Here is a 15,981-nt window from a genome sequence, read left to right on the forward strand (position 1 = left end):
AAAGATACCTTTGGCTGCAGTTCGTGGGCTGGCGGGTGGTGGGAAGGTTGCGCGTGCACATGGTGTCTCCGTTTTGATCGGTGCCTATGCTCTGGTAGACCCATACCACCTGACTCGTCGGTGTCCGGAGTCGCCTCCGCCAATGAACCCTCAGACGAAGCTTCGCGACCCCCGCCTCGACCCCCGCCTGTTTCCGTACAAACAAAACCATAAAATCTTACATATAAAATGTTTGTTTCGTCGAGCGTTAAATCGCAGTTCTTCGTAGAATTTATTCGTTTCCTGCAGGATTCGAACCTGCGTCCACGTCATGAGATTCTTGAACGAAGACCTATGTTCAATATAGATTTTTGTTAACTTCTAAATTATTTTTGACGACGTTTTTTTACTGCAAGATAACAATTTACGGAATCGATAATGGCTTGCTTTATGAAATATATGCGTATGAAGAAAATCAAAAATGAAATTGCCTAAAAATATTGTTTAACATCTAATTAATCAAATATGTGCTACAGATGAAAAAAAAATGACATAATAAAAGTAAAGTAAAATATTGATCCTTTAAAAATCATTTTTTGCGGGAATACCCGAAAACAAAGTTGATAGGAAATGTTGATGCTCTATGATTTTGAATATTTCGAACATTCGTATTTGAAACGGTCCAGGATAAGATTCGTAAACGGAATTTTAATAATGGAAAATGTTTGGAAGACTTGATTACACACTACTGAGCTATACTATATACTGACATTAAAATAAAAGACGATCATGACGTGATCGTGACGCTCATAACTTTAGAACAGTGGATGCTGGTCAACAAAGACTTTATTATTGTATTGGAAAATAATAAAGCACTTTTCCTAGACCGTATCATCGAAACGAATAGGAATAGGTATTAGTGAAATTTACACAAATTCTAGGTAAGAAAATAACATTGAAACGACACCTACGGCTAACAATTTTCAAACAACTTAACTTACAGACTAAAAGAAAAGAAAACAAAGCCCTTAATAATAGATAGAAATCCTACGAATCTAAGAACAGAAGACAGATAGTGGATGCATCAATCGAAAAAAAAACGAGCGCCTTCTAGAATGGCGAAACTTTAGAAGATCTAAGAACACAAGGCGTTAGAAATATTGTCCTCTATATACGGAGACAAAGCAATTTTTACTGATTAGTCTACCAAATGTTAGTAGAAATAAAAACTATTTTTGGTCTTGACGCCCTGTGTACAATTATATATAAATTAACTAAATAAATAAATACTATGCACATAATACGCACGCACCTGTCAAGACATGTCTCTCTACAATGGTTCGAAGACCAATCTCAACAGGCGCGACGCGGATTGTCATGATTTGAAAAGAAAAACTAACTCGTATATATAATACATATTTTAATGAATACGAATAAGTATACATAGATAATATAGATAAGTTTAATATCAAGGCATGATTCGTTTCTAACCGAAACGTATCGTATACTTACAAAATGTTCGAACCTATTGCTATACACCTGAGCGAGCGGACAAACAGACAAAAACGCTGTTTTAAAGGAATGCATGTATTAAATGTAGCTTAAAATTATTATAATAATACAATTAATAAAAACGACATAGCAGCATACATATAGGAAGTGGGTGAATAGATAGATATGCGGTATACGAGTTGATTCGCGTGACATCATGTCGTAGTGACGACGCCCGCGCCGGTGCAACACAAGTTTGCATACAACACTAATAGATTATGATATTTAAGATAAAAGCCATTAGCACAAGCAAGAGACACTTGAACACTTTCATGAATATGTAAAAAAAATAAATAATCCAACGTTGCCAAATTTTGCAAAAAAATATTAAGAATTAATATACATAACAAAGTTAACAAAGTTTATGGAATAAATCGTTACACATTTCGGTACGTTGAATAAATAATAATCGTAATATCGAAGAAAATAATCCTATTAAGTAGAGATAAATTACGATTTTATTCCCGATTATCGTTTTCTAAAGTAGGTTTTGTAAGAGCTGATATATTAGAAAATCGATTAATTCACGTTCGAAAAATAAATACGTTTTTTTTTTGTTATTAACGTTTGCAAAATGCACACAAATTTTATATCAATTGTTACAATAATTTACTATAAGCATCCGATGGACTTTGAGCATTATATTATGAATAACCCAATTTTGTACGTCATCGGTATACACCATTTAAATACGAATAACAATAATTTAAAAAAAAACTTTAAAATACATTGCGGACACGAAGCCAAATATATAAATGACACTGCAATTATTATATCTAAACAATAAATATAATAATATAAATATTGTATTTTTACGTCTTGATTGTGAAATACGTGACCAAATAAAAAGGATCACTAGAATGAAGCCTCTTGCTAGCTGTAGCGTGTATGTTTAAATAATGAGATACATATAAGAAATCCTATCAGAATAAAAGTATTATTAATTGTTAAGAAAAATATTATAAAAATATAACGAAATTTCTTAACAAATCCTTTCCACCTTTCACGATCTAAAAGGTGAAAATTAATATTGAAAAAAAATTCTTTTAAAATGAACTCATACATAAAAAACTTCAACGTCGGTGCATACAAAGAGAAAATCTGTTGTAAAATGAATTAGAGATAATACAAGTGAATTAAAACATTTAAATATTGATATAATTACATGAAACAACATGCTAAAATATTCATAGTGACATTCCGTTACAGTAAATTTAAATTTACTTCGTGTTCGATACTTAATGAGTAAATGTTATTCAATAAATGTATTTGTCGTGGTAAGGAGGGTGAACATGTCTCGATGGACGTCCAATTAATTGTAAACATATATGTTATATAATGTCGCTACTGAATCGTGGTATTATTTGCATTACTGGAATGTTAATGAAATTGCACTATTTTCTATAGTTTTATGTGGCCGGGCCTAGAGCAGTGTTTTTTTCTTACTGTCTTGATTGAAATTACGTGGTAAATTTGAAATGGCTGAAAATATATTACAGTTTCCGAGCTGTCGAAGACTGTATAACATAAAACAAATTCCCGTGTGAAAATCGATAAAGTTGATTGTGATTGAAATAAGAAATAACATCGTCAGTTAAAAACCATTCTTTCGAATATTTGTAATTCCACTAATTTATATAACGAATATTTTATATTCTTCTATAAATATAGTTTCCTGTGAGATTAGCGTGTGCTATATATGACATATATATATTTTACTACTTTAATAAGAAAACATAAGCAATAAGGAAGGTTAATTCAAACTAACCGTTAAGCGAAGCGAGCCCTTCGTCATGGCCGCCTTGCTCCTCGGTCGCGTACTGCGATTCGCGGAATGAACTGCACGATGATAGAAGGCTGTTGAGTTTGTAAATACATTAGAAAACAGTAGCAATAAACGACTTTGTCATGTTAATATATCAAGAGCGCCGGCGAGCGGAAAAACCTCGTGGAATGTGTCTGGATGTGAATCACAAATGTAACATTTCTTTTGAACACTGTCATTGATATGAAAACAAAACAACGCGAATCGTCGTCGCAGAGCTGAAAATATTAATATTGAATGGACTTCCCCTGGATACTTAAAGGTTTTGATCATGTTCACTATCAAAATTGAAGCTAACCCTATGTAATGTAGTAAGTAAATTATGTTGACAGAGGTCGATGACGTATTCATTACCATCTTAGAGATATCGCATTTTCCCACTGCACATTTTCGTTTTATTTTTGTTTATTCTTACTAATTTTATCGTTTATTTCATATTTTTTCACATTTTTTCACACTTTAATTTTTCTATAATAATTTCGCTAAGTCCAATCCGTTACGTAGTATTAGATTTTTTCATATAAAATTTTTGTTCGATTTTGCCCGTAATTTTTCGTGAATCCTACTCGGATCCACCCCCAGATCATCGCCCCGCACTCGCTTTCTCGATTTCCACTCGGGAAATCGAAAAAGACACCCACCCTCAAAACCGAGGTTACCTAAGCGATCGTAACACGGTCTCCTTACAGGCTTGCTATCTTCTAAAATCTTAGAGATATCGCATTTTCCCACTGCACATTTTCGTTTTATTTTTGTTTATTCTTACTAATTTTATCGTTTATTTCATATTTTTTCACATATTTTCACACTTTAATTTTTCTATAATAATTTCGCTAAGTCCAATCCGTTACGTAGTATTAGATTTTTTCATATAAAATTTTTGTTCGATTTTGCCCGTAATTTTTCGTGAATCCTACTCGGATCCACCCCCAGATCATCGCCCCGCACTCGCTTTCTCGATTTCCACTCGGGAAATCGAAAAAGACACCCACCCTCAAAACCGAGGTTACCTAAGCGATCGTAACACGGTCTCCTTACAGGCTTGCTATCTTCTAAAATCTTAGAGATATCGCATTTTCCCACTGCACATTTTCGTTTTATTTTTGTTTATTCTTACTAATTTTATCGTTTATTTCATATTTTTTCACATTTTTTCACACTTTAATTTTTCTATAATAATTTCGCTAAGTCCAATCCGTTACGTAGTATTAGATTTTTTCATATAAAATTTTTGTTCGATTTTGCCCGTAATTTTTCGTGAATCCTACTCGGATCCACCCCCAGATCATCGCCCCGCACTCGCTTTCTCGATTTCCACTCGGGAAATCGAAAAAGACACCCACCCTCAAAACCGAGGTTACCTAAGCGATCGTAACACGGTCTCCTTACAGGCTTGCTATCTTCTAAAATCTTAGAGATATCGCATTTTCCCACTGCACATTTTCGTTTTATTTTTGTTTATTCTTACTAATTTTATCGTTTATTTCATATTTTTTCACATTTTTTCACACTTTAATTTTTCTATAATAATTTCGCTAAGTCCAATCCGTTACGTAGTATTAGATTTTTTCATATAAAATTTTTGTTCGATTTTGCCCGTAATTTTTCGTGAATCCTACTCGGATCCACCCCCAGATCATCGCCCCGCACTCGCTTTCTCGATTTCCACTCGGGAAATCGAAAAAAAGACCCCCCACCCCCCCATCTGTCATTTGGTATATTGATTCAGATGACCTTGTACAGGAAATTCAAAATTTTTGTTCCACTTTTTACAAATTAAACTTTCGTTTCGGTTGCACATCAGGCTAACTTTTAAAATTAAATAAGGTCATTTTCTTCTCAGGCGGGTGAATTACACATAAAAATGACGTAATAACATAATTCAGAACCTATGGACCGTACCTGTCGTGCGGGATAAGCTAGTCTGTGACCTGATTAGTTATATCCAGATGGATTCGGAGATGGAGACCGCTTCGGAGGCCTATGTCGAAAAACTTCGACCGCTGGAGACGGACGACTCCGACTCCGGAAACGAGGGAGTAAAGACGGCGAGACCCGCTGCCAACCGCCGCGGCAAAAATAACGGCAACGGCCTCACCCGGGCTAGAGCCGAATTAAAGGAAAAAGAAGAGGAGGAACGGGAAGTTGCCTTCGAGAGGGCGCTCCGTAGCCGTGCCTTTAAAAAGGTACCAACCGAAGAGAAGGACGCAGTAGTGCCGTCAACGTCGGTAACAAAAAACATGGCGGACCCGGCGACGCTCGGAGCGGAGGAACTCCACGCGGAGGCGGAGCGCAACGTAGCCGCTATCCTCACGGTTGCCAAAAAATCGGGGAACCTCAAGGGCGGCTACATTAAAAGCCTGAAGGAATCGGCTGCCGCCCTACAGGCTATAGTCGAGGTCCTCTCTTCTCGCACTGAGGCGGAAGAGACACGGCGTCTGCAGGCGGACAATAGCCGCCTGCGCCGGGAGGTCGAAAACCTCAAAGAGGACCTGAAGGCTCACAGGAGGGAGTTCGCCGACATGAGGGCGACCATGACGGCTTCGAGTGGGCCTTCTGCGGCCACTCCATCCACCGTTGCTATGATTGATGAACTGAGAGAGTTCATCACGATCTCGATCGGTGCGATGCTGGATGCCAGACTCCCTCCCCCGAGATTAAGCAGTCCACCAGCTACAACCGTAGAGCGTGACGCACCGAGGCCTTCGACGCCACCCACGGCTTCTGCTCCCAAAAAGCAGAAGCAGTCCAAAAACAATAGGACAACTCCGGCAGCAACGGTCCCACCGGCAGCTAGGACGCCCGTCCCTTCAGCTCAGGCTGGTGCGGGGCAGAAGGAAAGTTGGGCCACTGTTGTCCGGAAAGGGAAAAAGGATAAGAAACCTTCCCCACCAGTGGCAAGCAAGCTCACAACCACCCCGGCGGTAACATCAAAAAAGGGCAAAATATCCATGCCCCGCACCGCTGCCGTCATCATCTCTCTGCAGCCTGAGGCAGAAGAGAAGGGAGTGACGTACGCCCAGGTGCTAGAGAAGGCCGAGCAGAGCGTCGACTTGGCGCAGCTGGGCATAGGGGAGGGCATCAAGATCCGCCGCGCTGCCACTGGTGCTAGGGTCCTAGAGTTGCCCAAGTCGAAGAGTCAGGAGCAGGCTGGGCGACTGGCGGATAAGCTCCGCGTCGCGCTGGATGGAGTGGCCAACGTCGTTCTACCCGTGAGGATGACCGAATTGAGGATCACGGGGCTGGACGACTCCGTCACAAAGACCAAGTTGGCCGCAGCCATAGCCAGAGTTGGCAATTGCCCCGTTGACTCTGTCCGGGTCGGGGCTGTCGGCACAGGTCCTGCGGGAGTGGGCATGGCTACAGTGAGGTGCCCAACGGCGGCGGTTAAGACCCTGGCCAACAGCGGCAGGTTTCTAGTGGGATGGAGCTCTGCTAGGGTCAGGGTACTGGAGCAGCAACCTCTTCGCTGTTTCCGGTGCTTTGGCCTCGGGCACACGAGAGCCCTCTGCCCGTCAAAAGTTGACAGGAGCTCGCTGTGCTACAGGTGCGGAGGTGCGGGACACCTGGCACCGTCGTGCTCTGCAACAGCCCACTGCGCAGTCTGTGCAGAGGCTGGGAGGCCCTCAGGGCACTCGATGGGTGGAAGGGACTGCAACCCTCCCCACACGAAAGGCAAGGCGGTCCAAGGAACCAGGACCGCCTCCAGCGAATGTAGCCGTCAGGCCTCGGAGGAAGCTCAACGAACCAAAAAATGCACGGACAACTGAGCTTCCTCCAAACGAATGTAAACCACTGCGCCGGAGCGCAGGACCTGCTGCTGCAGTCCATGGCGGAGTGGCAGATAGACCTGGCGGTGGCCTGCGAGCCCTACTACGTCCCTCCCCTACCTCACTGGCTGGGGGACTTGGACGGCACCGTGGCGGTCCTCACGAGGAGCGGAACGGGGCCCCCCCTCTCACTCATCGAGAGGGGCTCGGGCTACGTAGTGGTGGGGTGGGGGGAGTACGTCGTCGTCGGTACGTACTTCTCCCCTAACCGCAGCCTGGCTGAGTTCGAGACCTATCTCGCCTTAGTCAGAGCTGCGGTGGCCAGGCAGTCGCCGAAACCGATACTGGTTCTCGGCGACTTAAACGCGAAGTCGCGTGCCTGGGGCAACCCTGCCACGAATCCGCGAGGGAGGGCCGTCCAGGTGTGGGCCCTGCTCTCCGACCTGTCCCTTCTCAACAGGGGGCAGGTTCACACCTGCGTGCGACATCAGGGGGGTTCCGTGGTGGACGTTTCGTTCGCCACCCCTGTCGTAGCACGCAGAGTGGTCGACTGGAGAGTGGAGGAGGAGGTGGAGACTCTATCGGATCACCGGTACATCCGATTCGAGATCTCCACCTCTCGCAGGCCGGCGGAACCCCAGAGGGTGCCGACTACGCTGCCGAGGTGGTCTCTTGGCCAGGTCGATCGAGAGCTGGTCAAGGAGGCCGCCATCGTGCAGCGGTGGGGTTCCGCGGGGAGGACGGAGGGCGCCAGCGCAGAGGAGCTGGCGGGCCGCATGCGCAGTTCACTCAAGGAGGTCTGCGATGCGGCCATGCCTCGGACCCGGCGCAGGGTTCCGCGCCGGCACGTCTATTGGTGGTCGCCCGAAATCGCCGACCTTCGGGCGACGTGTTGCCGTGCGCGGAGGGCCTACGTCCGCTGTCGAAGGCGCAACGGCCTCGACACGGACCTGGAGGGACAGATGCTGGACGCTTATCGCCAGTTGAAAAAAGATCTGCAGCTGGCGATAAGCAAGGCCAAGGAGAAGGCCAGGGAGGAGCTTCTGGCGGGTCTCAATCGAGACCCGTGGGGGCGCCCGTACCGCGGCGTACGCGGGAAGTTCCGCACTCAAGGCGCCCCCGTCACTGAGACGCTGCCGCCGGAACTCCTCCTGCGCCTGGTCGGGGAACTCTTTCCCCATCCAGGCGAGCATGTCCCTCCGCAGATGGCCCCCCGCTCCGTGATCGAAGACGCAGTGGCTCCACCACTGATCACGGAGCGGGAGATGGAGATGGCCCTCGGCCGCTTGAGGGCCAAGAACACGGCGCCGGGTCCGGACGGGGTTCCAGGGCGTGTTCTGTGCGACGCCCTGGAATTCCTGGGTGCAAGGCTTCGGGAGCTGTTCGACGAGTGTCTGTGCAGCGGGCAGTTTCCGAAGCCTTGGAAAGAGGGTAAATTGGTCCTGTTGCCGAAGGAAGGTCGGCCGATGGATTCCCCTTCGGCATACAGGCCAATAGTGCTGCTGAATGAGACGGGCAAACTCTTCGAGAAAGTCCTCGCAGCCCGTCTCGTTCAGCACCTCGAGGAGGTCGGTCCGGGTCTCTCAGAGGCTCAGTACGGGTTCAGGGCGGGCCGGTCGACGGTCGACGCCCTGGACGCCCTGAAGACTCGGACGACGGAAGCGGTGGCCCGGGGGCAAGTCGTCCTGGCGGTGTCGCTCGACGTGGCGAACGCCTTCAACAGTCTCCCTTTCGAGACGATACGGGAGGCACTCCGATACCATGGGGTGCCGACCTATCTCAGGAGGCTGCTGGAGGCGTACCTCCAGGACAGGGAGGTCCTCTGGGCGGGGGTCGATGGGAGGCTGGTCCGGCGTCGGGTAGGCTGCGGCGTTCCACAGGGGTCGGTTCTCGGCCCAATTCTGTGGAACGTCGGTTTCGACTGGCTCCTGCGAGCTCCCGTCCTTCCCGGGATGGGGGTGTTGTGCTACGCTGACGACACCCTCGTCACGGCGACTGGGCGGGACTTTCGGGAGGCGGCTCGCCTCGCCGAGGTCGGAACGGCTCTCACCGTGGACCGTATGGGAATGCTGGGCTTGAGGGTCTCCATATCCAAAACGGAGGCCCTCCTCTTCCACGGTCCACGGAAAGGACCCCCACGAGGGGCGAGTATCACCGTCCAGGGGACGGTGATCAAGGTGCAGGCCCAGATGAAGTATCTGGGCCTCATCCTGGACGGTCGATGGAGCTTCGGGCAGCATTTTGTCCATCTCGGCCCGAGGCTCATCAACGCCGCCGCCGCTCTCGGCCGCCTCCTTCCGAATGTGGGGGGGCCGGGATCGCTATGCCGGCGTCTCTACTCCGGCGTAGTGAGGTCGATGGCGCTGTACGGTGCCCCGATCTGGGTCGACGCCCTCACCGCTGACAACCGGGCCCTGCTGCGAAAGCCGCAGAGGGTCATAGCGGTGAGAGGCGTCAGAGGGTACCGTACGGTGTCGTGGGCTGCGGCGACACTTCTCGCGGGCGATCCGCCCTGGGAGCTCCAGGCGGAGGTGCTCGCGGAAGTGTACCGGTTCCGGGTCGAGGCGAGGAACCGCGGCGACCGTCCAGGGTCGGCGGAGGTCGGGCGGATCAGGGCTCTAGCCCAGCGAGCCCTGATCGCCCGATGGCAGGAGGACCTGGGGTCACCCACGGCGGGCCTGGCGACAGTGGAGGCGATCCGCCCCCACTTGAGTCGCTGGGTCGAGAGGAAGAAGGGCACACTCACCTTCAGGATGACGCAGGTACTTACCGGGCACGGATGCTTCGGTAAGTACCTGCACGGGATAGCGCGGCGGGAGGTGTCACCCTCCTGCCACGAGTGTGGTGCGCCAGTCGACACGGCGCTCCACACCCTGAGTGAGTGTGCTGCGTGGGGGCCCCAGAGGCACACCCTTGCGGCGACTATGGGCGGAGACCTCTCGCTGCCGAACATCGTCAACGAAATGCTCGGTAGCGAGACGTGCTGGTCGGAGATGCGCTCCTTCTGCGAAAACGTGATGTCGCAGAAGGAAGCCGCGGAGCGGGAGCGGGAAGAGGATGCCGCTGCAGACCCGCTCCGCCGAAGACGACCGGGGAGGAGGAAAAAGCGCTACGCGCACCTTCTCCCCCCGCCTCAATAGGCGTCGCAGGGACTAGGGGGGGTCTCAGTACCCCGAGAACCCCCTCTAGGTGTTGGAGGCCCGCATAGGCGGGCCGACCGTCAGGGCGTCACGGTAGCATGCGCAAGCGATCCCGTGGCGCCCACCGAAAGACGGAGAGGGTACCGCTGGTTTTTTAGTGGGTAAACCCGGCGTACCTGGGCGCACTCGGCGTCCAGGGCTCCGGGGAGTCCCACACACCCCCCCACCTTCCATCACGTGGGGGAAGCGCGTAACGCGTTTTTCCAGCGAGAAAAAAAAAAAAAAAAACGTATTCATTACCATACCTGGTGTTAGGGCTATGTGCAAGCCCGTATGGGTAGACACCACCAACTCATCAAATATTATATCGCCAAATAGCAGTACTCACTATTGCAGTGTTTGAAGGTTGAGTGAACCAGTGTTACTACAGGCACAAGGGACATAACATCTTAGTTCCCGAGGCTGGTGGCGCATTGGCGATATAAGGAATGATTAATTTTTCTTACAGTATCTATGCGCGATGGTGAGCACTTAGCATCATATCACCCATTCGCTCGTCCGTCTACCTATATCATAAAAATAAACCTATTCACGGAATATTATCTATTACAGAAAGAATACAGAGTATATTCATCGTAGAAGATAATATTCCAGAAGCAAACATTTTAAGTTTACCCCTCTGAAGTTGCAGCGAATGGTATTTATACGTAAGGTTATTATTGCGACGCGGTGAGGTAAAGATAAAGTATAGAACTAGAGACTCAAATAGAGAAATCAAATAAGAAATAATAGCGTGGATTAATTTAATTTATAATACTTTTACGTATTGAATAATGTAAATTTGCAATCGTAATGGAGATTCACCTGATTTTCCTGATATTTATTTTTATCATGGAGGATCAAAATATTTTTTAAAGCATACCAGAATCATTTCGTCGTCGTTATAATTGATGCTATTATATTATATGAGCTGCACGAACAAAAGGCTTGCAAGAGATTCTTGCTTGTAACCATCCTGCCTGGGACCAAACTTGTGCCTGGGACCAACTTTTTGGTTGAATGGTTTTCTGTCACCATGCCAGATTGAAAAATTAAGTGATGATTGAGTCAGTGGTGCAGGCGTAACGGATATAACAATTAAGTTTATTTTAGTTGAGAGTAATAAATGATTTATTTTTCTTACACTGACCAGAGCGAAGGCGATCTCTTACTGAACACTTAAATTCTTGATGGCAATAGATAGATGCGCTAAGCAAACAAATTCATCACGCGGGTCTTAAGTTCACGGACTGATATTAGGTATATTTTAGTTTATCAGAAACCATACGGTAACTATAGATCTATTCACTGGCGCAGGTTCGCCCTCCGCGTTAAAATATATCATATTACATTAAGTTTGATCGAGTGACGCTCGTGTTACTTATGTATGTCTTGGTGTGCGTGAGACGACTAAGAGAAAAAACATTAAAAAAAAATACAAATTTTATTATATTTTTAAAAATATCTATAAATTTAACGTGAAGTGACTTCGTAAATGATTTTATATATACATAATTCGGTGGTACATGTTTACGTCAATTTTCCGTTTATTGAATTAACGTTTGGCCCTCGGCGTTACGAGAAAATAAATAACTAACGACATTATGCTCTACACGGAACAGACATCAGTCATCCAAAGAGTCAAAAAAATACATTTTCAACATGATTATTTTTGCTTCTACCTAATACCATCGAGTTGAAAATAGGTTAGTTAGTCAGTTTCCCCGTAAGAAGTTAAAACTGTTTTATTTGACATTAGTGATATTATCACTGCAGTGTCAAAGTATGCTCATGCATACCCCAAAATGATGATGAAGTATGAGTAGTCTTATAAACCTAATTACAGTTATTTTTACAGGCCTTTTTAGTAAGATGTCAAGTGTAATATGTATGTGTGGGTGAGTGGGCGTGGGTGCGTGGGTGCGTACCTGGTCCGCTTCGGTGGTGTGGGCGCTTGTTTGCCGCGTCTGTTGGTGGGCCGACGCATCTGCACGCCGCGGTCTCCGCCACTAGCGCTGATGCCCGCCTTCTTCACCGACATTTGTGGAGTGCCTGCGCATACCCCTTCCTGCAGCTGCTTCGCCACCTCTGATGCGATATTTTTACTTAAAATTATTTTATATATATATATATTGATTTCTCTTGCCCATTCATTTTTCTTCATATTTATATTAAGTTCTGTATTTTTATATGATTATAAAAAAGATTATGTCACAAAGTGTTAAAAAATTGTCACAACATGCGATTCCTAACAAAATACCTTGTCACCTTCAAACTAAAAATATTAAAATATGCAGAAACGATTCGATTCAGTTTGTAACCTTCAGTGATAGAATTATCTTGGAACATGTGCTCGAGCGCGTGATGTATTTCGCGGAAGGAGGGGCGATCGGCAGGATTCCACTGCCAACAGCCACGCATCAGTTCGTACACCTCGGTCGGACAGCCAGGCGGGCACTCCATACGATAGCCCTGAGTGAAGTACAATACTAATGAACTACTAAACACAAAATCGTCATTTACAAATAAAACTGATACTAACTTATATAAATAAAAGTTTTTAATAGATCAGATAAAATGTATTCCAATATAAAATGAGCGAATGAGTTATTCTATTTCTCAGATACAAGATTATATTGATGATAAAAAAGCGTGAAGTTAATGCTTGTTGACTTCCAGGAGGAGGAGACATCATACATATATAATTGTATTTAACTAACATGACTGTATTTTTAGATGTTGAAAAAGAGTAACTACTGTGTTTCTTACCGGTTCTTCTCGGTAGAATCTACATTCCGAACCGGTGGTAGCTTTACTTTAAATAGTTTGTTAAATGACGATTCAAAAGTGCTTGTAAAAGCCTACTTGAATAAAGTATATTTTGATTTGATTTGATTTCTCCGATGGAGAATTTTGACAATTAATAGGCAAGTGCATTCTATACGAAATGTGGGGATAATGACGTTGTTTAGTAAAAATATACACTTAGTAAGTACAATTAACAATTTTACAATATTCATTCATTCAAAGAAAATGAGCGTATCTGACGATTTTTGCAATATTGATTTACATAAATATTCTGAATCTCGAAAAAGGAATTTTCAAGTATATTTTGTTTACAAGCTTCCATTTTCAAACTGCAAGTCGAAAGACATATTTTTCTCTACATTACAAATTGAAAATACAATTTGATATGTATAATTCAAAATATCCGACTCTTTAATTGCGTCTTAACACATTTGTTAATAAAAAAGACGCTTCTCATGATAATTTCCGAAATAATCACGTATTTGTACGCAATTCGTAGGATATATCAAGATGAAAGCCCTTTCATAGCGAGAGTAATATTGCGTGAAACCAATGTATACATTAGAATAGAATTACATACATCGATAAAACAGCCACAATTTGTTGGAATTATGTAATTTTATAATTTCTAAATTAAAAATCTTGTAAGAATGTTAACGTGCAATAGGCTATTAGATCTAGAGATAGTCGGTAACAATTGCTAAATAAGAATCGTTTATTCTTATGAATAGTGATGTGAGAAAATTTGACAATGGGACTCTTCACAAAATTTTTAGTAATAATTGTAACAAAGCTAGTTATGAAGTTATCTCGTTTGATATGTTTTATTTCTTGAAACATCCGTTTTGATTTATTACGAAAGTTTGGGATAGCAAATTTAATATTTTATTTTAGAAAATATCCTATATTTTAAACAATTCACGTGTTTAATAAAATAACAGTGCTATTTTTAAAATTTAAATAATAATAATGAATAATATTCTATTCACATAAGTCTTTTAAATATCAAATACTTAAAAGATTGGTAAGTTTATATCATTGAGTTTACTCATACTAGCTTTTTTTTGAATATAGAATACTTTAATTGAAATCATTGTCCCGTTAATTTATGTGTGTTCTCAAGTATATCCTTGAACTCGGTTAAACTCTAATGATTTAAAAATGCTACGGGAAACGTATTACAAGAATATTGTGTTTTTTTAATAGTAAAATCTCTTATTCTTCGGCAAGCGTTGTTTGTATATTTTAAAACCTACTAATATTATAAATGTGAGTTTGTATGTTTGTTACTTAATAATGCACAAACGGCGGGATGGTTTGTGTGAAATTTGGAATAGAAATAGCTTCTTCTCTGACTAGACTAACACGTAGACTGACGACCATCAATTTCTAAAAATATTCTCCAGATTTTGTTTGATACGTCCTTTTTTCTTACGAAAACTCACGTGCGACTAAAGAACATCATCAAAATAGGAATTTTGATTTTCAATTAATAATAATCAACTAATATAAATTAAATTACACTTCTAATTAATATTATGAGGAAACTAAAATATTTTACATGTCAAAGTAAACTAACAATATACGACCTCGAGTAACGTAAATCATAAGCATAATTAGAACTTATTAACAAATCCTTTAAATAAAACTTTGCCAGCTCATGTTGGGATACGCTTTTGGTGCGCGTCTTATAAATCAATCTTATTGACTTAATTCCAACAGAAAATTATTTTAAAACTTGTCCAGTGAAATAAAGAGATGAAAAGAACTGAAGGAAATGAATAAATAGTAAATAAACATGAGAAAAATTTTACGGAACCGAGTTCGTTTAAAATTAATCAGTGGTCTCGCGATCAAAGAGAATGTTTATCCAAATAAATGTTGCTTTATTAAATGTAACATTTTCATTTGAAATATTGAGAGAAAATTAATTTAAAGTTACAATTTATTAACACATTTTGCATTTAATTATATTCTATTTTTGGAATTAATAATAATAAAACATATTTCAAACAATATTTAAAGTACCTATGAATAATTATACCTCTCTGTGGTATATGGTAGAACTCTTATATACCTTATACCTATTTGTAGGAGGCGGAATAAAACCCGCCACAAACAGATTTATAGCCGGCGTGGTAATCTGTCTTCTAGAGAATATAAGACGAGACACAGTGCTAATTAACATCGGGAATTTTTAAAAGTAATAAGATAGGATCACTTATTTTGTATAGAAATCGAAATTATTCCTTACACAATAATGAAAAAGTATTTGTAAATTAAAACCTTTGTGATTGTATTCCTCGGAGAAGTGAGGGTCTCATGCATAGAACGCTTTAAATTCAACGGGCATAGACAGAAACCGTTCTATGATAATATGCGTCATTTATCTTGTACCAGAAATTCACTGTTTGAAGGTAGAATCACCGAGTGATTAACATCCAACGTACGAGTAACATATTTTAATCAAATTTCGTTAACCGGTGATTCAAACAAGGAATCCGACATTGTATACAAATTATCGATACATCAACGCTTATAGTAGCAACTAGCAATCAACAATGGCCGAATGTTTGTTTACAAATAGCACGGGGATTAGTGTACGGCCGCCTGGCCGTGCTCCCCGGTCGATGTCAACAAACAAAAATACACATGTAAATACAACCACGTTTATACACATCATGTTGAAATAAAAAAAAAGTAGTAAAAAAAAATACTTTCCCTAAGCATCGTATCAGCGTGGACACCCTACAAGACCTGGGAATTATGCTTTATGTGATTTTATCTTTGAAATAATAGATTCGCTCATTGTTTAAGAAAATTATGATAACATAGATTACTCGTAGTATAATCAACAATGGGTATATTT

The 15,981-nt window shown here is 43.1% G+C and overlaps 1 protein-coding gene across 1 annotated transcript in view; it reads right to left on the reverse strand.

Moving 5' to 3' along the window:
* Positions 1-15,981, reverse strand: part of LOC113404078 (tyrosine-protein kinase Abl) — a 45,599-nt gene that overhangs the window by 4,995 nt on the left and 24,623 nt on the right. The window contains exons 9-12 of the mRNA XM_026644826.2: positions 12,626-12,776; positions 12,233-12,392; positions 3,299-3,387; positions 9-187 (exon numbers count right to left, since the gene is read on the reverse strand). Coding sequence (XP_026500611.2) covers positions 9-187; positions 3,299-3,387; positions 12,233-12,392; positions 12,626-12,776 — 579 coding nt within the window. The remainder of the gene's footprint in view (positions 1-8; positions 188-3,298; positions 3,388-12,232; positions 12,393-12,625; positions 12,777-15,981) is intronic.

This window comes from Vanessa tameamea, chromosome Z, assembly GCF_037043105.1.
Source record: "Vanessa tameamea isolate UH-Manoa-2023 chromosome Z, ilVanTame1 primary haplotype, whole genome shotgun sequence".
In the NCBI taxonomy this organism is placed as follows: Eukaryota; Metazoa; Arthropoda; class Insecta; order Lepidoptera; family Nymphalidae; genus Vanessa; species Vanessa tameamea.